Source organism: Anopheles bellator, chromosome 2 (genome assembly GCF_943735745.2).
Source record: "Anopheles bellator chromosome 2, idAnoBellAS_SP24_06.2, whole genome shotgun sequence".
In the NCBI taxonomy this organism is placed as follows: domain Eukaryota; kingdom Metazoa; phylum Arthropoda; class Insecta; order Diptera; family Culicidae; genus Anopheles; species Anopheles bellator.
Window position 1 is genome coordinate 49,662,928 of NC_071286.1, and position 23,137 is coordinate 49,686,064.

General features: G+C 38.1%; 5 protein-coding genes across 14 annotated transcripts; 2 read left to right on the forward strand and 3 right to left on the reverse strand.

Annotated features, from left to right (window-relative positions):
* Positions 1–175: 175 nt before the first annotated feature.
* LOC131211475 (PITH domain-containing protein GA19395) lies at positions 176–1,602 on the forward strand. Its single transcript, XM_058204955.1, has 3 exons — positions 176–455; positions 520–746; positions 828–1,602. The coding sequence occupies exons 1-3, from the start codon at positions 261–263 to the stop codon at positions 1,036–1,038; spliced, it is 633 nt and encodes a 210-aa protein (XP_058060938.1). The 5' UTR covers positions 176–260; the 3' UTR covers positions 1,039–1,602.
* LOC131211474 (uncharacterized) lies at positions 1,299–6,700 on the reverse strand. 4 transcript variants are annotated; one of them, XM_058204952.1, is made up of 7 exons: positions 6,495–6,700; positions 5,700–6,191; positions 4,976–5,514; positions 3,662–4,010; positions 3,198–3,592; positions 3,003–3,124; positions 1,299–2,943 (listed from the first exon to the last, which is right to left on the reverse strand). In XM_058204952.1, the coding sequence occupies exons 3-7, from the start codon at positions 5,259–5,261 to the stop codon at positions 2,152–2,154; spliced, it is 1,944 nt and encodes a 647-aa protein (XP_058060935.1). In that variant the 5' UTR covers positions 5,262–5,514; positions 5,700–6,191; positions 6,495–6,700; the 3' UTR covers positions 1,299–2,151. The 4 variants fall into 4 exon arrangements, with proteins under 4 accessions (XP_058060935.1, XP_058060936.1, XP_058060934.1 ...); XM_058204953.1 differs by lacking the exon at positions 5,700–6,191; XM_058204951.1 differs by lacking the exon at positions 5,700–6,191 and having other exon boundaries at positions 4,976–5,572.
* Positions 6,701–8,574: 1,874 nt separating this feature from the next.
* On the reverse strand, positions 8,575–9,447 carry LOC131210316 (uncharacterized). The gene is made up of 2 exons (XM_058203544.1): positions 9,337–9,447; positions 8,575–9,268 (listed from the first exon to the last, which is right to left on the reverse strand). Exons 1-2 carry the CDS (start codon positions 9,407–9,409, stop codon positions 8,817–8,819), a joined length of 525 nt encoding a protein of 174 aa, XP_058059527.1. The 5' UTR covers positions 9,410–9,447; the 3' UTR covers positions 8,575–8,816.
* Positions 9,448–10,433: 986 nt separating this feature from the next.
* Positions 10,434–20,324, forward strand: LOC131209402 (dnaJ protein homolog 1). 7 transcript variants are annotated; one of them, XM_058202468.1, is made up of 5 exons: positions 11,028–11,174; positions 17,914–18,209; positions 18,276–18,501; positions 18,571–18,928; positions 19,155–20,324. In XM_058202468.1, the coding sequence occupies exons 2-5, from the start codon at positions 17,987–17,989 to the stop codon at positions 19,389–19,391; spliced, it is 1,044 nt and encodes a 347-aa protein (XP_058058451.1). In that variant the 5' UTR covers positions 11,028–11,174; positions 17,914–17,986; the 3' UTR covers positions 19,392–20,324. The 7 variants fall into 7 exon arrangements, with proteins under 7 accessions (XP_058058448.1, XP_058058447.1, XP_058058451.1 ...); XM_058202465.1 differs by lacking the exon at positions 11,028–11,174 and adding exons at positions 10,434–10,553; positions 12,290–12,334 and having other exon boundaries at positions 17,914–18,928; XM_058202464.1 differs by lacking the exon at positions 11,028–11,174 and adding exons at positions 10,514–10,553; positions 12,175–12,334 and having other exon boundaries at positions 17,914–18,928.
* On the reverse strand, positions 20,321–21,424 carry LOC131209403 (brachyurin-like). The gene is made up of 2 exons (XM_058202469.1): positions 21,348–21,424; positions 20,321–21,254 (listed from the first exon to the last, which is right to left on the reverse strand). Exons 1-2 carry the CDS (start codon positions 21,393–21,395, stop codon positions 20,490–20,492), a joined length of 813 nt encoding a protein of 270 aa, XP_058058452.1. The 5' UTR covers positions 21,396–21,424; the 3' UTR covers positions 20,321–20,489.
* Positions 21,425–23,137: the final 1,713 nt, after the last annotated feature.

Here is a 23,137-nt window from a genome sequence, read left to right on the forward strand (position 1 = left end):
TTTACCAAGTTCGAATCATCGTTCGAAAAAGTGTTGACGTTTCTACCTAAACAAACGATGTTTTTTCTACGTTTTTCTCGCCGTTTGATCGAATGTGCGGTTTGTGACAATCTACAAAATCGGTTGTCAACAAACATCTGAATTGTCATTGTTTTATTTTGTTTAGGCACCTTGATTAGGGCGATTTTCCTTTTGATTTGGAAAGACTTTTCAACTTCGATCCACTTAAAACATCCAACTACAGGTTTTATTTGTAAAAAATGTCTCACGGGCATTCACACGGGAGTGGTTGCGGGCATGAAGCTCTTGGCATCGATAATGAACTAGAAATGGGGTTAGCGTACAGTTTATACGAAAAAATTGATTTTCCAAATGTGGAGTGCTTGAACGAAGAAGTGGAAAACTCGGGCAAAAGCGTTTTCAAAGCTTACAACGAAAGATTGAACTATGATAAGGTATGATCATGCTTATGCTAACCATAATATATTATCATTGTTTGTATATTCGTTTTTCTATTAGTTCGTTTCCAGCGATGCAGACGAGGAACTCTTATTCAACATACCCTTCTCAGGGAACATAAAGCTGAAAGGAATAATCATTATTGGTGCAGATGATGATTCCCATCCTAGGAAGATGAGACTATTTAAAAATCGCCCGAAAATGACATTCGATGCCGTAGACTCGACAGCGGATCAAGAATTTTCGTTGCAGAAAGACACAAGCGGTTCAATAGAATATCCAACAAAGTAAGTAACTTGTTACATATGACGATGTTTTACCCGGCTAAAGTCGACAAACGTTTGCTTCTTTCTGATTTCTACGATAAGGGTTGTCACATTTGCAAGTGTACACCATCTTTCTATACACTTGCCGAGCAATTATGGCAACGATAGTACTACGGTATACTATATAGGCCTAAAAGGGGAATTTAGTGAAGCACATCATCACGGCGTTACGATCTGCACCTACGAAGCACGACCAAACGTTTCAGATCACAAAGGAAACCTTTTCGATTCAGTTAATCATCGTGTTCAATGATACGACACTATGGACAAATGCAAACTTGGCCATCATTCAATTGCTGTGCAAATACATCTGTTTAGAAGCCCTTGATACGGTTGAATTCATTTTATAAGGATTCTATGAGCTTGTTTTTAGTTTCGTATTGTAGAATTATTTGTAGACGTTCGTTGTTCTACCCATCTAACTATAGAGACTGACAGTAACATTTTGGAAGGATTCGGATTTATCTACCATGAAATGAAATGTACATTGCGTATCTTTTGTCTATTGGTGTTTATATTTATTTCATGATTCCATCATTACACGATTTCACTTTGTCTTGTGTGGCAGAATGTTTACCTAAAGCGCAGAAAAATGCATGTTACAATATTCATTAATAGAATCTGTTATTGCATACGGACATTTGTGTTTGATATGTTTCCATGCAAATCATCCATGATGTTAAGCAGAGATCTTCACACCATTCTGTTGGCAGAATGATCTTAAGTGAATTTCTGCGAACGGAAATAGTATTTTTCACTTCTTGTTGGAAGAACTACTACAAGATTGTTAATAAATAGTTGTTCACATTGACGTGAGATAAAACGCGAGACCACTCTTAACTTAATGAGATTCCTGCGCTTATTGACTACAGTTAGGCTTTGTATTTTTTCCCGATAGATTTGTGGTTTTTTTTCATTTCATCTATCGCGTTTTAAACGTTTTTAATGTACTATATCATTCAACCATCGTTGAGCAAGCGTACCCAGGTTGTAAAGTCTCTTATTGCATGAAATGAATGAATGAAATAAGTGTTAGTTCGACTCATTAAACAGCAAAACGCATCCAAATGCTACAATGCATTATACAATCTACATGTTTGGGGTTTCCATATAATTTCTGCTATGGGCGCCTGGTTCACAATGAGGCATCTTAAGGAGTTTGGGAAAATGCGAATGTCTACATGTGACGGTAAACATTTGATGTGGTCGCATAGATACATCACTGTTATTTTGCATTAGGGAAATATGACAATTTTATCGGTATGGATATTTTTGTGTTATTCGGAAGAGTTTCATCTCAACTACGGAACACATCAATAGTTACAATTTGCTGATTTTCTACTTCTCGTGTTCATCTTACACGGTTTTACTTTTTAGGTTCATAAAACAATCGAAAAGGAAGAGCCTTTGGAGTAATGATCTCGTCGTCATGTAACGAAACACCGCGATCGTTCCGTTTGGATTTGCTTGATTCTGTCACATCTATTGGGATCAGCTCAACATCGGCACTCGTGGTGAGCAAACCCAAAAATGAATGCTGTATGGTGGATGTTGTGCGATCGGCCAGCGATGGGTTTTGCTCTGTGGTGTACACTTCCGCGCCGACTCCGACCACCGAGCCCGCACCACCTTCTGGAATGTTTCGTTCAACAGCCTTAAGATCGGTGATTTGTCGGACTTCATCCTTTAGCAGCTCAGCATAGAGCACATCATCTACGTAGTACATTGTACCGAGATTGTAAACAAATACCTCAGACTCAACGATTTCCGCATTGTTGACGGTAGCGTTATTGTCGAACAAACGTCGAACTTTTATCGGCATCCCGCCTACGGTGTCGATCACCTCGCCATCTTTTAAATCGCGATCATATAGACGTCCTCGAACGAAGTGGCTTAGCAACATTCGGATACCTTTTTCGGAAGCAAATACGCTATCAGGCAGCAGATCAAAACTATAGCGCTCGAATGCCTCGTCGGTTGGCACGAAAAATGTGTAGTTGGAGCCAGAAATGAATTGCGCAACCTCAGCTGTGTTTAGAAAGCGCGTAATTTGCGTGAATCGTGTGTCACGTTCCAGGGCGAGGAAGGAGTGAGAAAGAAACTGCGCACCAAACCACGGGAAAGCCAAAAGGGGTGGTGTTTCTTTATCCTTATGCATCTGTCAAAGAAAACCTGTTAGCCTCGAGAGATAATGGAGCGCGTAGATATCATGATTACCTGGTGTAGTCGAGACACAATTGCTTCGGATACAAAAAGAACTTCTGATAAAATGAACACCTCGACCCCAGTGGAGAGCGTATAGTCGGATAAAATGGTGACATTGTTCACATTGGGAGATGCTGAAACATAAAAGATATAAAATAATGGTTTTACTAGGATTTAAACTACTTCCTGGTGACGCGAAAAACTCACGTTTGTTCTTAAGTACAACGTACTCTCCACCAAGAGTCTTGAAACGTTGCTCTGAGTAGGACATTTGCAAGTCGGCCATTCTTAGCGGTTGCTTCACGCGAATGAAATGATTTCGCAGCACCGTTTCGGTAAACTCCTGGACACTAAATGGGTAGAATCCCCAATCAATCGGATGCCAGCGTTGAAAGGCGGTGTCGGACGGGATAAGCACCATATATGAGCTTTCATCAACTAGCTGGCTGAGATTTGAGCTGGAAAAAAAGTGCTGGAATACCTTCGTCCCCGATTTCATGCCAACCAGGAAATTCATCAAATGTTGTCCAATATGGTTCTCCTTGTTGTTGGCGACTTCTTTTGTTGAGTTTTTCATTTCCAGCCTTTGAGGCTCATTGTAGCTAAAAAAAAATCAAGGCAACGGAGTGTGAGACTTTGTTTGACGAGGCACCGGCAACAGTAACCTTTACCGATTGTTCTCCTGAATATTGCGCTTGTTTAGTTTATTCGTCGATGAATTTTGAGAATCTGGATCGGTCAGGTTACCAACAATAAATACTAAACTTAGATGCTCCGTAATATGACGTTTAGTAAGCACCTTAGCACTTTGATTTATTTCATATGCCATGAGCATATCGATACAGGATAGATTCACGTGAACTGGGCGCTGGTTGATGTTGATGTAGGTGTTTTGATCTTTCACTTCCATTAGGGCGCCGGGAATAACATGTTCTAGCAAAAATTCTCGTATCTTTGGAGAACTATTTTCAAAAGCTTTTCTGTCAATTTTGTCAGGTATAACCAACGTAAATGGAATCCCTGCAAAGGAAGATGATTTTCATCATTTTCGTGATTACTTTGAATTGATCATAAGAAATGTCATAAGATAGACAATTATCTGTCATATAGAAATATGGTATATAATATCGTCTGGTATCGTCATACTGATAAAAATATCTAGTCGATCGTTTTTCCATCGCCGTCAGTTATTACCCAATTAACCAAATCGTTGGTTATTGCACAGCGCAGTGTATCTTGCTTAGTCTGGGCTTACTTTGAAGCGTGTGGGTTTGTGGACGACTTTTTCAGTACATGTTGCTTTACGACATAAAGCATTCGTTCGACGTCACTTTCAAAGAGACATGATTGCTTCTGACCTACATTTGTCCACGGCGTTGCCCACGTTATTTGTGGGTGACCCACACCTCATGCCAATGAGATGCAATAGCGTCTAACTGTGCCAACGCGCACAGAATAGTTAATTAAGGATCACGAAGCGATTACTTTCATTAACGAACTAATTATTTTAAAAGATGTGTTTTACTTCGTTGGTGGTGTTTGGTTAGGAAAGAAAAAGACAGCAGTTATGACAATATGGTGTATTTTAAGCTTTCGTTGTAAGATAACAACTTGTAAGAAAACAGGATGCTTACAAGTTTGAACTGTTGTAGCATTACGTCTACTGAAAATGCATGTTGTACAGGCGGTTCATGCGAACACGTTGAGGGCGCCTTCACACGTCGATTGGTTTCTCACAAAGAAGTACTGAAAGACTGGCGAACGAATATAATGACTCTATATAAATCGGTAGTTATTTATGGTAGTTGGTTATTGGTTGATTATAAGCTTTGTCTCGTCGCATGGAAGGGTGGCTCATCTGTTTCTGGTTTAGAAGCCTCGGTTTTGGAGATGTATTTTGAAGCAAACTGTTTATGCCGAGAAAGTAGCATAAATGTCGTCATTGTATTGTTTTTGTCTCGAAAAATGCATCGTAACTCACTTACCCTTTACGGTATCATATCCCTTGATTCCAGTCACGTGCTCTTTCCAAAGTAGTTCAAATCCACTGGCTGCCGGCCGGTACTGTTCCGGGACACTTTCGTGCAACTGAACCGTCGATAGATCCGGAAGAATTTTCTTTCCCAGCGCCTCATGGTTGATGTAGCCAACAGCTACTATTTCTTCGTCATTGGCCGTTGCGTCTTTCAAGAGAGTTGTGCAAAAAAAGCAGGCCAGGGCAACCAGTAGGTGCCATCTGGAACTGTCTTTTCGTTTTACATTGGTAGACATTCTCAGTCTATAATCTACTGGTATTTGATGTTAACTTTCAAGGCTATGTTAACACTTCGCAGCCACTTTATGCTGGATAGCCAATTCCTGGAGCAACCTTTTCGGAACTATTTACATCATCGTCCTATGCACATTAGTTTGATTCACGGTTTCTTTTTCGGTAGCGTTCCTTTGTTCACTGTTTTATCGCACCGTTGTTAGTAGATCGACGGACACACCAGCACACACGCGCAAAAAAAAGGTTTATATAGACCTGTCACGATTTGTAATAACTTTTAGTACAGCAGGTTTGCTTAAGTTTCATAATTATTCTAACAAAACAAAAATAAATACACATATTGATGAATATGATTGAAACTCATACTATGATGAACATATGAAAAATGCCTTCACTTTGTTCATTTAAACCACTGTTTTCTTTCTTGCACATCAACTCACTTCGTAAAAGTATCCACATATGTCTTCTGCATGTTACTACTCCGCAAAGTGCACGTTTTGTCGCAAAGGCAATGCAATCTCGGTTCATCCAATCGCATTAACCATTAGCATAATGATCATTTATTGTATGTGGTGATCATGCGCTTGGTGATGCAACTGCTAATCCCGCTTCAAATCAGCCCACTAAGTCCACTTCGACATCAAACGGTTGAGTAGGGTATCGGACTGTGCGCACTTTCCAAAATTCCTTTTGTTGCTTGCTTGAGGACGTTCAAGAAGCTAGTAATGAAATGGCCAGCAATGGTCGGCGTTGTGGTCAGCGATGTCAGAGTTCGCTAGTGGTTTGATTATCATCTTCAATTGAATAATAGCGAACGAAGAATAAACTGCTGGAGCGGAGCGTAAGAAATTTATGTTCGCAAGATGTGACCCACAGATGAGCCTATTGGATTGAATTATTGAGATGAGACTCTTATCTGCTTACAGCTTTATCTAAATAGAAAGCATACGTTTTAAAAATGTTAAAAACAGAGTCTGGTTAGTTGCAACGGTAATGTTTAAATACTTCCAATGAATATCAAGCTTGAAACTTTAAAAAAAGTTTACCTATAATTTAAGAACATTTGCTTTGCTTCTTTCAACTCTTTGTGTAACACTAATCCGATGTAAACTTCACCAATATCTTATAAGTTGATTATGGTACACGTCATTTGCGTAAGCTATTTTGAAGATTTTTTTGTCTAACGCTAGTGCTGATAGAAGGGAAGAATTTCTTATCAATGTTATAATACCTACCTAAAAGTTTGAAATTTTCATCCGTATTGTTAACTCACTTTGAAACTGCTTCAGAACGCACTAATGTATTGACATATTTCCTAATGGAAGCCTTCTCAAGGAAAATAATTGTATAAGGTATTTGAGGTAAATTTACCTTTACAGCACAAAAATGCTGTCTTTCTATGATTAGGTTTCGTGGTTGACTGAGGAAACGATACAAGCCAGATGTTGATTTTATTCGCTGTCGCTGCCTGCACCGGTTTCACGGTTTCGCCCTGCAAGCGTGGTCGAACCTTGTCTCACTCTGAACAGTGAGACAATCAATGCATTATAGACCAAAATGTTGAAGGTTAGTTTTTAATCGTCGTTAGATTAATTTATTGTTAAACACAAAGTTTTTGGACTATAACTAAATACATATTTGTTGTTACGATGATATAAAAATGGGGTTTGAATTTTGCTTCTGTAATAAGTTGGTTTTTGAAGACCGATGCTGAAGAACCAAACGATCATTTTTTGGCTTTGAAACGGGTTTTCGTTACGTTTTGCGCCTAAAATGACTAAATACCCCACTGACACGTAGGAACACGGTTTTAGGTTTTTACATGTGAGAGACAAATATGTCTTACGGACGCAACTACTTATTAAATTAATACACCATTATCTATACCTTTCATATCATCATGGAAGATGGAAATTTGCCAAATAACAGTTTACGTAACAGTAATTAGAAGGGTATTAGTTTCTACTTAAACCACAGGACCATTGAATTATACAGAATGTTTTCTAATTAAACATTGCTGTAATTTTATATAGGAGGCTCTCATTACCCTTGCTTAGTTTAAAATAATATTCTACCTAGTCTTCTTTATTTAGTAAATATAAGCTTATTGATAAAAAATGCACCTTTTAGATAAGTTTGCTGATGGTAAATGCTCTATGCTGTATAAGTCTAGTTAATAACAACTGAAAAAGATTCACCGTCCTGCACTGACCGTTTTAGGGATAGATTCGAGAAACCTGTTGAAAGGTTTCAAAACCCATACTATGTAGGATTATAACTAATAATGCTAGATCACTGGAAAACTTTAACAATTGGATATTATTGTGTTAATATTGAAAAATAATCACCATAATACCAAGAGATTGATAAATAATAGACAGGCTAATGAACCGGAACTCGCTAGAAAGCAGAGATTTCCATTGCCTACTTGCTATTCAAAATCATTTTAAGGAATAATTCTCATTCTTACATGGCATTAAATGATATTGTACGACCACACATTGTTTCGATAAATCCGTTTTACTCTATCACATACAAATCAATACAGTTACACACAATCAACAAGTTGACTAACAATTATATTTTTCTTTTCGATCCAGAGAACCGTTTCAAATCCGATCATACGCATCTACATATTATATTTAAAAAAATTAGAAGTCACTATTTAATTCATCTAGCTTTGCAAAAAAGTAAAACGTTTGATCACTCCATTTAGTTGTACAATGAGTTCATCCGTCGTGCTTTCACGCCTTTGACGCCGGTTATAATGGATCTATGTGATGATTACGTCCTTACCACTCAATGATGTGTCTTTGTTCATGACATCTTACAAAATGTTTGAGTTAGTATTCCAGTAGTGCACAGTGCAAAGTTGGATACAACGAAAAAGAAACACTTGGTCTCAATGTGGATTGTGAATCTTCTACCGATACGCTAGACTTTTCTCTGCTTGTTTGTTTACGAAGAAGCTGCTGGCGCTATCTTTCATTCTTAGTACAATACGACCTCAATTATAAAACGTGAAATGAATGACAACAATTATTAACTTATCAAGAGACGTTTTCCACTAACCAATAATACGCAAACTATTGGACTTGTCACGTGAATCGTTAGTCAAAGCTTTTTGGGTCTTGCTAACGTCTCTTGCACTCCTTCACTTTCATCAACAAATAACGAGAATACTATACAAAATCCCGCTCCGGTTAAATAAGAATCTTACAGGTCTTCGAAAACTATTTCCAGTACCGCATACTACGACTTACGTTAGAGATACTGTTGTGCGGCTAATTATTGTGTATAAAACTTGATATTAACTAGAGATGCGAGTGCGCATGTTCAGGAGACCCGCTACACAGGTGCGAAAAAAGATGCAATAGCTAAGACATCAAGGGCCGAAATATAAATATGCCGAATAATACGGCATATTTATAGTGTTTGTAAGCTCGGATGGGATCTCAAAAAAAACCTAACCTAGAACTTTTTTGTGCTTAGCTAACGCAAACGAGCCAACACAGTAGTTTTATTCATAGTCAAGTACGCCTTACAGAGAATCTTTATCAATAAGAATGATTGTTCTGATTTCTGAGCTCTGCATTATCTGCTTCATCTAGCTCCATCTCCATTTGATCCTTCGCATAGATAGTATCCAAGGCTTCATTTACTGATTTTAGCTTTGCAACTTCGAAGGATAACATATCAATTTGTTGTTTAACCTTTAGTATTTGCTGTTGAAATGGTGGTGTAACTATAGCCGTATTATCGAATGTTGCACCTAGCTCAGTCGCTCTAGCTAGGTCATCTATTCGCACGCCGTCTTTAAAGGTGGCATACATTAATTCCAGCATCTTGTTGAAATAAACGGTGTCGTTCTCGGTTGCCGATGCGTCATATTGTAGTTGCTGTGTTTTTAGCTTCCTTATGTTCATTTGCTCCAAAAGCCCGCTCAAATCTGCGTGAACCTTCGCGACACTGTTTGCCTCGTTTACAAACTTTTGCTCCTTTATTTTAGCTGCAAAAAAGGTTCGACATTCCTAGAATGGTTGCAAATGGTAGCTAACAAGCTTGGTTTGCACTTACGGTTGTAGCAATGTCTCAAGCATTCTTTTTGCTTTACGATCTTTTGCTTTAAATCACAGTATTTTTCACGCATTGTATGATACCGTATCGTAAGAAACACACAAAATAAAGCGGTTATTTACATCTAAACTGTAGCACTCGACCTAAACCGTAAACGAAAATTCAATGACATTTGACCACTTTGACGTTTCTTAGATCGAATATTGTAGATCTAGTTAAAATATTCCGTAAGCGGCATCTGTGTCTCGTTTTTAGTACTAATTTTTGATTTTTATTTCCAATAAGCTGGAAACGTTATCAAAAAAGGTCCTTAAAGTGTATAATAAAAATAACAAATAATTAGTTTTTTCGTATAGAGGGGTTATGGTTGAGATGATGTTAAGATGTTATCAATACAAGGTAATATAACGTTACATTAATTGAATTACAATTACGAAGCTGTTTGGTGCTGGCACTGATGAATATTTTCTGAGGTATCGATATTCAAGTAGACAAGCAAATAAAATATAAGGAACGATTCGATTTACAAGTTACAGATTAACAATAACAACAGTCACAATAACAGTGCACTATGCAGATTGAAGTACGATCGGACTGAATGTGTCTGAGATCGTTTTCGTGAAACTGCCGTAAAATGTTGGTGTTAGTTGAATGAAAGTCGAGGACGAACTGAGAATAACCGGTTCTCACAAGACGACAGTTTGTCCTTGATTTCTCGCCATCTCCAAGATAGCTGGTTGCGCTTGCCGAACTCCTTAAAAATATGCATTCGCGACATGACCTGCAAAAGATTTTTTGCCGTTTGCTAAAAGCAATACACGATCACGATCCTCTGTCATTCTCAGACTGCTCTTTTCCTCTTTGTTCGTCTTCGTATCTCTCTCCGGGTGGGTTTTGCTCAGACTCTTGGCCATGGCTCGTATGACTAATGTTTACCATAAGGGAGAAACTGAAGGTAACCGTTGCGTTTGACACTAATTTTACGCCGCCGCCCGTGCCTGAGATTCATTTTGAAAATTCACTTACACACTATGAAACCGCTGGATCCTTGATTCCGCGAACCGGCTTTAGTGCGCGCGCGACTCTCTTTGTGTGATGTTGGGTTGGGGTGGGTTTTCACTCCTTGCCCATTGAGCTGTCGTCTATGATTAAAGTGCAACTTTTCTCGTACCACAGAGGCAATTTTCTGGAATCGGTTTCGGTCGCATTCGCGCAAAGTTTGTTTCAACCAAGGCTCTGGATTTAGCGAACAATAAAGCAGCAAGAGTGCATCGCCAATGTTACGATCACTTCTATTATTGAGTTGAGTGTTTTGCGAATGCACTTCATCACGTCAGCAGTAACGAACAACAAGGTCGTTGCGATCGAGTGCGTCATACAACATTGTAAGGGGATCAAGGAAATTCAGTTTGTGTTTTAGTACATGTGACGAGAGCCCGCTGCTGATCATACCAGGATCGGATGCGCTTCTGGTTGTTTGTATTGATAAACTTCTTTCGATCTGCCGTGAGTCTAGTTCTTTAGTGCCGGCAAGGTGTGTGCGCGTGTTTACCGTGCTGCCATCGATAGTGTGCGTAGGCGTTTTCAAATTCATTGGGTTAAAAGTGAAATATCTACCAAGGTTCATCTTCATCGCCCCGATACCAAACCATAGCGTTGAAAACACGTACTTGTGCGCCGATTCAACGATCGCACAGACACCACCAACCCGTTCATTTGGCTCAAAGTGACGTGATCGTTTAAGTTCGTTGAAAACCTGATTCGACAAGCAAGCACCTCATAACGAGTGTTCCCTATTGAATTGGAATCGAAACATACGTTAGTTTCACCATAAAAAGGTATCAATGAAAATTTCGCTTTCTATGCCATTGGGTAACAAAAGTTAATCTAAGATTTGGAAAACCAATGTGAGAACTTCTTTAGGGGTTCTGATCAGAATAGTGGTAATCATTACTATGCTGTGGTATCGTGCATTTATATGTGCACTGGAGTTCAATCAAAGTTCTATTTGATTACTACTTGTGCGCTGCTACATTTCCTGCTCTTGTGCGATAATGATGTAATAATACATTTTCCAATAAATCGTTTAAAAAATGTGAAGTATATCGATGCTTATTAATTGATTGTCTCGTCAGAAGCTCCGTGCTCAACCTAAACGAAATAACCACTGATGCCTGAACATAGCAAAGTCTTATGTTGATAAAGCTTAACTTTAACAGAAGCGTCTAAAAACTGATGGCTTCAGTTTTTTGTCGGCATAAGTGAGACATAATTAACACATTTTTATTATTCCGAAACTGATTTCGAACCGAGCTAAATGTATCATGTTACATCTAAAACTAACTTTTCTACAAATATGATGAATATATTGCACTAGGTACCATATTATAGTTTAGACGCTAACCCACACAGCGCAGCATCACTGGAAGCAATCATGCAGATTTTTGGTAATCAGCATGAGTTTAGCGAAGTTGATCGTTTTTCAGAAACAGAATACCCTCGTTGGTAAGCCAGAAACCGGCGACATATCTAGTTTAAAAATTCCAGCACCATCTGCTTGGCGTTTTAGCTCTAGTTTTAATGGAGAAGCTTGCCGATCATTGGTGGTTGTTTCTAATTGATTTGAACCACTCATAACTTCGTGACCGTGTTATTTTTAAGCCATATAAGTGGAGTGTCTGGGTTAATTTTAGAATTATCGTTTACGGGTACCGCTGTCGACGAATTTCTTCATTTCCCCAGCATGTTGTTTTTGTCGTCTTTTACGAAATACGGATATTGTTTTAAAACTCATTTGGTACTCGGGCACTCGCTTTTCTGCATGACATTAACTGAAAGCTGTACTATTTCTAATAGTACCGTTTGCTAGTTTCAAATCCAGCTTATGATCGTTTCTTCTCTGATGGTTTCTCGGATGGTTTGTGATTATTGAATTGCCTTACGTGTGCAAAAGTGGAAAAATTACGTACACAAACACCGCCCAGCAATGTTAGTAGAGGTAAGTTTGCTGTATGGCCTTATGACACATGAACCGACTGTTTCAAACCAGAACATTTTTCAACCCTCTTGGCTGGTAAGGTGTGTTTGTTTGAAAATACCCACAACGCCCCACACAATACATCCACAACGCTAAAAATGGGGTAAAAGGCGTTGGGATGTGGTGCTTGAGGTTTCCAAGTGAATTCTAAAAACAAAACATGTGAAAGAAATGAAAAAGGTAAAATCTAAAATTATTACTACGCCAAAAACGTAATCTGACGTTGCCCTGTGCTGAGTTTTATTTTTGGAATTCGTTCATTTCACGGCCCAGCTGTTTATGTAAAGTACACTTGTGGAAGTATAAGCAAGATTAGTAATACTTATAACCTAACTCAGCGTACATGAACCCGAATCCTGGAATCTATTAGTTTATGTAATGAAAGTGAGAGAGTTTATCTGAGCTACGCACTTTCTGAGGGTTCGATTGCACGTAGTACGTATTTTAGTTTGTTTCATACCTTTAACGGTTTCTGTGCATTCAGATGGGCGTTATCCTATCTTATTCTTATAACAATTTTTTTGTCACTAGTCGACGTTGCTGATTCGTTTTAAGAGAGCAACTGGAAATGAAAAAGTTTCCCGGTATAAAAATTTTACCAATTTTTATACCGGGAAACTTAATGAAATGGTAATGAAAAATAAATGGAATGGGAGGGTATGAAACTTATAGTCTGTATATTGGTTTAAACGTTGGGAGGTCAACCAAGTTCCACAGCTGTTTTTGTGATTTCTTTTGTTTTTTGTTTGTGATTTTGTGTTTAAAACATGTAGAAGGCAGGTTACATTAAAAAATTGCCATACCTCTTGTTACATTTTTCCAACACTCTTATTACACTTTGATTGAATCAGAAATCATGTAACTTTCACAGTTGCTTTATGTGTCGTGTTATAAACAAATCATCGCTAAACACAATGATCCACATCGTCAGTTCAATAATTTGACAAAGGAACTTTTTTTAATGTATTGGAAGAAGAGAGTCAATCGATCGATCGATCGTCAGAGTTGATTGGGATGCTATGGTTGGAGACTACTTCAAACCGTATGCTTATGTGCTTCTTCTGGACTGCTAGATTGCAGTCTGCACCAGCAATAGGTTTTCGATTGATCATTAATGGAAAAGTTATTAATGCAGCAAGTCTGCAGATCTTTATCTCAACACGAGAGGAGTGTATTGAAAGCAAGCAGCATCTATTTGCCCACTGCCGGTACCTTTTTTTTGTAATACATATATATTCGCAACACTGGAGTGAAGGTTTGCTATAGCGATCATTGATTTTTCATTTCTGTGTATGAACGTTTCGTTAACTTATTTATGTGGGCTAGATACTAGGGGCATCTTCAAGCGAGCATAACCTTTAAATTATAATATCAGCACAATTTCTATGCGACTAGTGAACGACTTATGGACTCATCCTTCCAGTTCTCCTTGCCAGGCGCTATCGCTTATCGAAACGACAGGTTTGTCACCATTTATGGTCAGTGTCTTTTCAATTGAATTTTGTGTCAGAACATTTCGTAAGAGACATGCACAAGCACATGATAATTGCATGTAGATATGTTTAGCAATCGTGCTAAGGTTCGACACCGTCCGTTCAAATATTGCTGTGTCTTCTTATTTGGGTCTCCTTCCACGGAAAACCCAAAACAAGTCTTCTCAAAAAGGGAAAGACTTGCCACCATAAATGCCATTCGATCGATGAAGCTGAGCTTGTGTGCTGTGTCGTTTGCGTTTCGTTGGCAGACCTGCGTTATGGGAGCCACGCGAAGATAGTGTTCGCAACGAGAAGTTTTAGTGTCATGATCCACGGTATTTTTGGGGAGGTGTGATTGGTTTCCATTTTAGGCAAAACCGAAGCGTGGTACGTGATTCAGTTGTGGCCGAATCTTTGTACCATTTCAGAGATCGAGCAGTTCAGAGGTAGCAGTTCTCCAATCGGGTTGTTTCTCATGAATCTAGCCATCTGACGCATTCTCAATCTGTGGTAGGCTTTAAAAGGTTTATTTATTGGTAAAATGGTTACAATAAGTTTAAACCGATTGCTATATTGTTACGTCTATAGCTTGTTTGTCAGTTTTATGCTTTTTTTGTAATTCACGAGTCATTACATACAATTGATAAATTTATTATTTAATGTTTGATCAACAATGTCGTGATGAACCTGTAAAGGAGAACATAGCTTGAGGCTGTATAAGTTTTCTACACATTCATTTTCATTTCACTAAATGGATATTCTTCTTATCACTCGCAAAATAGGCTACTAATGGCTAAAGATCCATTTTGACAAAGGAAATGACCAGAAAGGCGGGAATCTTATGCTCATAAGGTTTTGACCTATTTCTGTTTCTGTAGTTTTTGACCCATTTGAGCTATAAAAGTTGAGCAGAATATGTTTTCCTACTACATAATATCAATATTATATAAGTTATCTATTGATTAATATTAATTATAATTATCTATTTATATTAATTTATATGTTCAATGTATGCCTTGTGCAATACATTGAACAGTAAAACAGCAGTTAGTTTATTTAATTAGTTTCGGGTTTATGCATTCGAAATTCTTGTTTTTAGAAATAAAAATCATGTTGTGAAACTGGACGAAACGATTAATCTTTAAAGATGTTCATCTGTTGTTGGTTGATGCTCAAAGAATAAAAAAGGCCTAAAACCATTTTTATCATTTTATACTCTCAATGTCTCTATAATACAAAAAACCAACCAACCATCATTTTATATTTCTCTCTCGTGCAATTCATGAGAACGAGGTTAAGGAAGAATGAGAACGAGGTTAAGTTTTTGTTTTCACTTCAATTATTTATTGGTTTAATTAGTTTGAAGTCATTACGAAATTCAAAGCAATTGAATGTCGTTAAGCAACCAAAGTTCTCTAGTCGGCGGTAAGGTGCTTTTGGTTGCGAGAGTTTGCTTCGAATATGTCAAGTACCAATATATTTCGTTTTTTCATTCTGGTTGAAAAAGATAATGATTATGCGTATAAAATGACGCATAACCTATCTGTGAGCAGGTTTGAATCATATGCCCTTTAATGGTATCATGTTTTGGATTATCTGCAATGTCTTGGCTTGGTTACTGATATGGTGAAAACTACTCGTCAGCGCTCAGCAATGCAGTTCCATATGGCAATAACTTTTGACATATTGTCGACTCAACCGAACACTGCGTAAGCGATCGTAAGAGGACTTATGTTCAATACCGGTTTACTACTGGTTTCATACAGATTAACTACTTCACTGCTAACAACGGTTTACTAACAGTTTAATTCAATGCCACATTTAAAACAAAATCTCTGTAGAGTGCAACATGATGAAACTTTATTCTTTGCGTGAACTGAAAACGCATTCTTATTTTCCAAATTGGGAGGAAACTTGCATTTCATACAAAATAGAAAATAGACAAAATAGGTCATACAAAATAGAAAATAGAATAAATATCAGTAAATACCAATTGTGTGTATTACATTATTCATTGAGCCAAAGGACGGAACAAATGTTAGCAAAGTATTGTTTTGTGAATATTCAAAACAAATGAAAAAATGAAGATGCACAGAATTTTAATAATGTATCAATGAGCTGCATGAAAAACCAGGGGTCCATGGTTTATATAGTGTGTGATTTAGTATATAAAACAAGAGAAACTTGAACCGAGCAAACTTTTCTCCTTGACATTGATGTTGCGTCAACGCGACAGAAAATATTGCTACTCGAATCCCCTTGAACCATGTGAGACCACTGAAGGAAGAGTAATACACTAAAGGCTTTTTACACTAAAATAGTATAAATATAAAGTAAAGTAAGTAATAGTAATATAAAGTAATACACTAAAGTAATACACTAAAGGCTAAAGGCAACTCTCGAGGGCGTTATTTTTTGCTAATGATATTAGCAGGATAAACGTGTCTGTCGGTTTGAAGATCCTATCCTCTTCGCGTAGATTTGTATGAGAGTTCCCATCAAACTCATATTATTGAGAGAGCCTCTTAAGGAATATAAATATTCGCTGTTAGAGGAAAGAAGCAAAAGTTACATGCTGCCTGTCAATATTTGCATTAAATATTAGCTATCAAAATGAATCAACTAATATCATTCAACTATCATCAGTCAACAAAATGAGTTAGAAGAGAAATCATTCGATCGATCGAAAATCAATCATAGATATATCACCATACTATGTTATGGCAGATGATACAAGGACAGGCATTTCAATTCCCAGACTGTTGCTGTATCATCTTTATTTGCAGTTATTCATTTTTCTCTTTGAACATACTCCCGTTCCAAGCGATCTTCTGATGATTTTTGTTTTGCGTCCTCTGATGACTTGTGGTGGGTTCCTTTCAAGCAGGATTTGATGGTTGGCAACAGGTAGAAGTCGTTGTTCGCTACGTCTGGTGAATAGAACGAGTGTTCCATAATTGTGACCTACTTTTTGGTCAAAAGTCCTTGACACAGTGGGTGTTGTTAGCCTACGCGTTGTCTTGATGGAGGTTCCAAGATTTTATTTCCAAATCTCGCGTCTTATTTTGTTTTGCTGGCCCTAATACTTAAACTGTATGTTTTAAAATGATTTCGGTCATATTTTGAACATATAAGCTAATTTCACAGGCCGCCCGGAGCGCTTATCACGGGATAGTGAATCATCTTCGAAAATCCTCTGTAAAGCATCGTAACTTTCCGAAGCGCATATTTCAAGTATGAGCAAAACCAGGTTACATACACTCTTTTTCAATTTCATCCTACAATTTTTTGGACGCGAGCAAATTTTTCACATTTGTTACTTGACGATCGCAACGTGCCTGAAGTGCGCAAGAGTATAAACTTTTTACTGAGGGATCAGGGGTTAGAAATTGAATTTAATCTTCACTCTTTTCACTTCGCTGATCTTCTTCAAGAAATCAGTATGTAAACTTGTTTGCCAGGCCTAGTATATCACTTGAGGGCAGCCTTTTAAGATTGTTTTGTTTTAATAACACATCAAGAACATTTTACATTCACGGTTCGCGTCGAGAGTGTACTTTCCGGAATTCATATGCATTCCAAGTGTATTAAGTAATACGTTTGTATTGTTTGTAACAAACCAATTTTTGGCAAAACAACATGAAATTGGTTCAAATATTATAATTATTAGAAACAAATTATGAAACGGGATTATATTCGGACGATCAAAAACCCAGCAACGATATGATAGAGGATTTTAAAGCGATAAAACTGAAATTAGAGGCAATAAAAATAAGGAAATTGTTTTTATTTTTCAAGATGTTCTGGGGCAAACTCTGTCACCGGCTTGTTTATCTTTATTTTCACTTGAACAAATACACAATTTTGTATAAAGTCTACTTAACAATGTACAAAAACGAATTTACTTAATCTATACATACTAAAAAGTGTGATTTGCGCTGAAATCCTAACCCAGACCTTGTAAAAGTGCAGTAGCAATAATGTACACCATTTGCATACATTTTTCTGATTTATTTTCATACTGATTGTCTGACGAAGATCAAAATTTTTTTTTGTTTTCAACAGTCAAAGATACTACTGATCCAAACTATAAACCATAAAATCTACTCATCGCGATAGAAAGTGATCAAAAGGCGCAATGGGAAAAGATTACTACAAAACTCTCGGTATTTCGAGAGGATCAACAGATGAGGATATTAAAAAGGCCTACCGAAAACTTGCATTGAAATATCATCCGGATAAAAACAAATCGCCTGGAGCAGAAGAGAAGTTTAAGGAAGTTGCAGAAGCTTACGAAGTGTTGTCGGATAAAAAGAAACGAGAGTTGTACAATAAGTATGGCGAAGAAGGATTAAAAGGACGTAAGTATTTATATTTTTTTAGTGTTAATGTTTTAACATTTAAAAAAAATTATTTATATTTTCTAGGTGCATCCAATGGAACAACAAATTCTTCACAAAACTTTACATATGAATTCCATGGTGATCCAAGAGCAACGTTTGCTCAATTTTTTGGTTCTAGCGACCCCTTCGGATCGTTTTTCGATATGCACAATGATAGTTTATTTAACAGTAGTATTTTCAATGATGACGACTTTTTCACGCCATTTAGTGGTCTAGGTAGTAATAGACATGGTTTAGGAGGAGCTTTCAGGTATAATCCGTTAAAGGTTCTGTGTAAATGTTCATTTCGGCTAAAAGCTATTTTTATCTTTTTAAATAGGTCACACTCATTCAACGTTCACTCACCATTGAAGAAGGAAAAGGTGCAAGATCCACCAATTGAGCATGATTTGTATGTAACGTTGGAAGAAATTTACCACGGCTGCGTGAAAAAGATGAAAATTTCGCGTGGAGTCCTTCAGCCGGATGGTACCTCTAAAAAGGAGGACAAGTACGTCAGTATATCAATAAAGCCAGGTTGGAAGTCTGGTACGAAGGTGACTTTCCAGAAGGAAGGCGATCAGGCAAAAGGAAAAATACCAGCTGATATTGTTTTCATGATACGAGACAAACCACACGTTTGGTTTCGGCGAGAAGGGAGCGATCTCCGATATACTGCTCGATTAACTCTAAAACAAGTAAGTAGACGTTCATTGTTTCTTTTAAGTTGTTTGAAATAAAGACCGGACCGGATTTTCGACTATTTTATATGGTAAACCCCGCGTCTTCTGCAGCGTTAACATAGAACACCTTTCGACACTATAGTAAAAAAAACTTTAAAATACTTGTTTTTTAAATCATTTGTATTTGTAATTTTGTTAGATATTTGAGAACATTTTTTCTTTCATATTTATCGCGTTTCAGGCTCTCTGTGGAGTCATCTTCGAAGTGCCGACAATGACGGGAGAGAAACTACGTATCAGTACAAAGCAGGAGATTATAAAGCCGAACACAGTGAAACGAATTCAAGGTTATGGACTGCCGTTCCCTAAGGAACCGTCGCGGAAAGGCGATTTGCTCGTAGCATTTGACATTAAGTTTCCCGATAAACTTACTCCATCGGAGAAGGAAGTATTAAACGATATGCTTCCTAATTCATAGTCTTATAGTGCAGGATAGTTGCTAGCATTGGAGAAAACACGTGTATTTCATCAGTTACGTACGTCTTATATTTTCCTTGTGTCGATATAAACATGGTTAGCATTTCACATTTTATGTTCCACAATTTTCTACTTGCTTACTTAAATTTGAACCAAGCTGTTGTTATATAAAACGTTATGCTGAATAGGTTTCCTTAAAATGTTTTTAATTCTGTAAATAGTGCCATGATTCCTTCGTATTGACAACATTTTCACCATGCATAATAGTTCCGTGAACGATTATGCTAGTTCTGTGAGCGAATTGAACAGCCTGTATTTATTCTTCACTTGATCTTCGATAACATCGTCTGTAAAACATGACTTATGCCATTTACACAGTTTTCATAAAGTTAGTAAAAACAAAATCACTTCATTCGAAAAATGAAAATTTATTTCATTCGAATAATTTAAAAAAACATTGTTTCCTAGCTTGAGTCGGAACTCTATTCTTATCATTAATTGTTGTTTCTGTAACTTCCTCTTACTCTTATTCAACCGCCGAGCGGTCTTGAGCTGCACCAGAGACATTGTTAATCTCTGTTCCTTTCTGCCAACGTTTGGTTTATACGGGCTGGGTTGTTGGCGCTGCGTCAATAACGCTGTCAGACCGGTCTCGGGAATCGCACCCATGGCCAGTTGCGTGACATCCAGTCCCGGAATTCAAACCCATGGCCATGACAACGACGAGCGCTACCGACTGCTCTATCAACGGGGGCTAACTTCCTAAGAAGTATAAAAACAGAATCGAGCAGATTGATTCTTGTGTAAATTTTAAGGCTACTTAACATTGTTAAAACTATAGTGGCAATATCGAATGAAATAAAGCTCGAGCTAATTTATGAAAGCAAACTCTCACAATCAAATTGTTCAAAATAAATTCAAAAATGCATGTTTATAAAACAATGAATTGAGTCGTGTAAATTTAAAAAAATACAAAAACGATAGATGTATTTATTTGTATTGCACTTTGTTCCTTAACGTTTGTCGGGAAAATTGGTCTTGTGTTGGATTCAGCGATGTTTTCTCCGTGTTGCATGGAATTTTCCATAAATGTCCAGAACTACACTCCGGACTGTTGACGGATCCATTCGCGGAAGTGAGTTGTGCGCACATAGCCCGATGGAAGTCCAGCTTCACAACCAACAGCAGCGACGAACGAAACCACACCGATTTGCAGGGACTGACCGTTTTCGTCAACCGTCAGCGGACCGCCAGAGTCACCGTTGCATGTACCTTGGTTAGGAGCGTCGCGTCCAAGGGCACACACGGTAGAATCAATCACGACCGCAGCGCCATAGGTTCCCATACATTGAATGTTGGAGATAATGTTCAGATGCACAAAGTTGAGTGTTTGCGAAATGGCTCCACTAGCGTCGCTGGTGCGTCCAAACCCGGAAACGGTAGCCACGCGGTTCAGGAATGTTTCGGCAAGATTGGCTTCTGGCAAAGCAACTACCTGGATGTTACCTCCAAGTGGTACTGGCTCATTCAATCGGATGAGACCGATATCGTTATTCAGATTGTTGGCGTTGTATGCAGGATGGATAATTATCGCACTGGACGTTCGTACCGTTCCCTCGTTGATGTTGTTTGTTCCCACGCGAACCGTAAAGCTAATGACGCCAACCTGACAGTGAGCAGCAGTCAACACCCATTCGGAGGAAATCAAGGAGCCACCACATGCAAGATTACCTCCGGCGGTTTGGCCGGAAAGGAACGCTTGATACGGGAACTGACCGGGTGATGCTGGGAATCCATTAACGATTCGTGAATTGCGAGTGACATCGCGGAATGGGACGATCGGTTGGAAGCTAATTTCCCGAGCCTACAAAAGTAAAAAGTGTACAAGTTATTATGGAAATAGACTATCGAGTTCGTGGAAAGTTAAAACGATGTGTTGTCTTGAAGATATACTGACCTGAGCTACGGCGATACACGACAAAACCAGAACAGCTAACAGCTTCATGATTGATACTGCAAACTCTTGCGGGCGGCGGAAGCTAAACTGTCCAGTGCCAGCGATTACGCTTTATATATGTATGTACACATGAAACTCAGTTACGTGGATTTGCTGCATTTGATAATTGAACCTATCTGTAATCGAGTTACGATAACTTCCGACGAGATACGGACCTGATAACTTTGTGGAGCCCGGCTTGTATAACAGACTGTTTATTGATAAGATGTTTGAAAATTAACTTCACTCTCTAAGTGACCAGGCAGATATTGGCGATTTCTTGAAGGATATATAAATCGCTTATCACAAAATAAAAGGTCTGTCAAGTGATTAACTACGGGGAAATACGGCGGGATTTTTTTGAGTCAGATTAAGGTTGAGACGGCAACTCATAAATTGTTTGTACGGTCTTTGTCTAGAGACGGTTTTCGCGAAGATTTCACATAAGTAAATCTCTTACCATTTGGCGGATGAATAAATATTAAAATAAACGATGCATGAACGAAATGTAGTAAGGGATGCTATTAAAAATGTAATGTGAAACTCAGCAAAACAAACATATAAAATATATATTAACTTATAACTATCGCATCATACAATGGTCAACAGTTATTATTTATTTGAGAAGTGGTCTGAGTTCTGAATATAGTTAAGATGTGTCTGAAGGGCGGAAGTCTTTGTCATCCTAAAGCGAAACGGAAGTCACGATATGATTCCTAATCTAGTAAGCCTTCAGCCATGGCCTAAACGCCAAAGATTCAGATTATTGTGGTACGGGAGTAAAACGACTAGAAAATAGTTCACTGATAAGGAAAAGCTTTTAAGCATTTGCAGACAGTATACGTCACCGACCGTCACCATTGTCCAAGTATGATACAGAATATGACTGTGGTTTAAAAGTTCGAATATATACTTTATCCGTAGTACTTGATTGTTTCTCGTTGCTCTTTTTTGAACTTTGATTTTACTTTGATTTGCACATTTTTTGATCAAATTCAACATTTTCCAATACACGTTTAATAAATGCGCTAATCTGCTTTTGATTTGGTTTCAGTGTCGTCAGGTTAACAATGCATCTTAAAGCACCGGCAACAATCTTTAAAATGCACACTGTTTGCATGGGAGAACCATCGCAATGTTTCAAAATTTCGTAGTGAATGTATTGTATTCGGAGTGATAGTATTCCAATGGATAGAAGATCGAGTCAGCAAGACAAATCATTGCATATACAAAATCATAAGCGTACTATTCCGATGGATCATCGATATCGCATCCGTTGTAAAAGTACGTTCGATTTTGACTTCTAACCACATCTTGTACCATACTTAAAATTCAGCTGGTGCTGTCTGCAGTATCTCCCGAAGGGGGGGACCAGGCAATTCCAAACTTGTCTGACACCACCTTTCGTCGTTTTCCTTTGCCGCCAAATATGCTAAGCCTGCCCTGGGCCCCACAAACACAAACTTTTCAGATAAGCATAGAACAGGGAGGAGAGGCTTTTGAGGATGTTATCGAAAAAAATATGAATTTGAGCAGATGCCGTAATGTGGACCCTCGCTCCTTCTTTTCGTGACCTGAAGACCGCGGAAGAAAGGGAACGAGGAATAAGCGTAGCGAACAAGGAAGCAAAGGAGCAAGGCTTGGGATTTCCACTGATGACAACGGTAATAACGCCATTGGTGATGGGATAGAAACGAAGGAATGAAACCGAATAGCAACTTTCTCGGTAAAATCGACTAAACGATAAAACT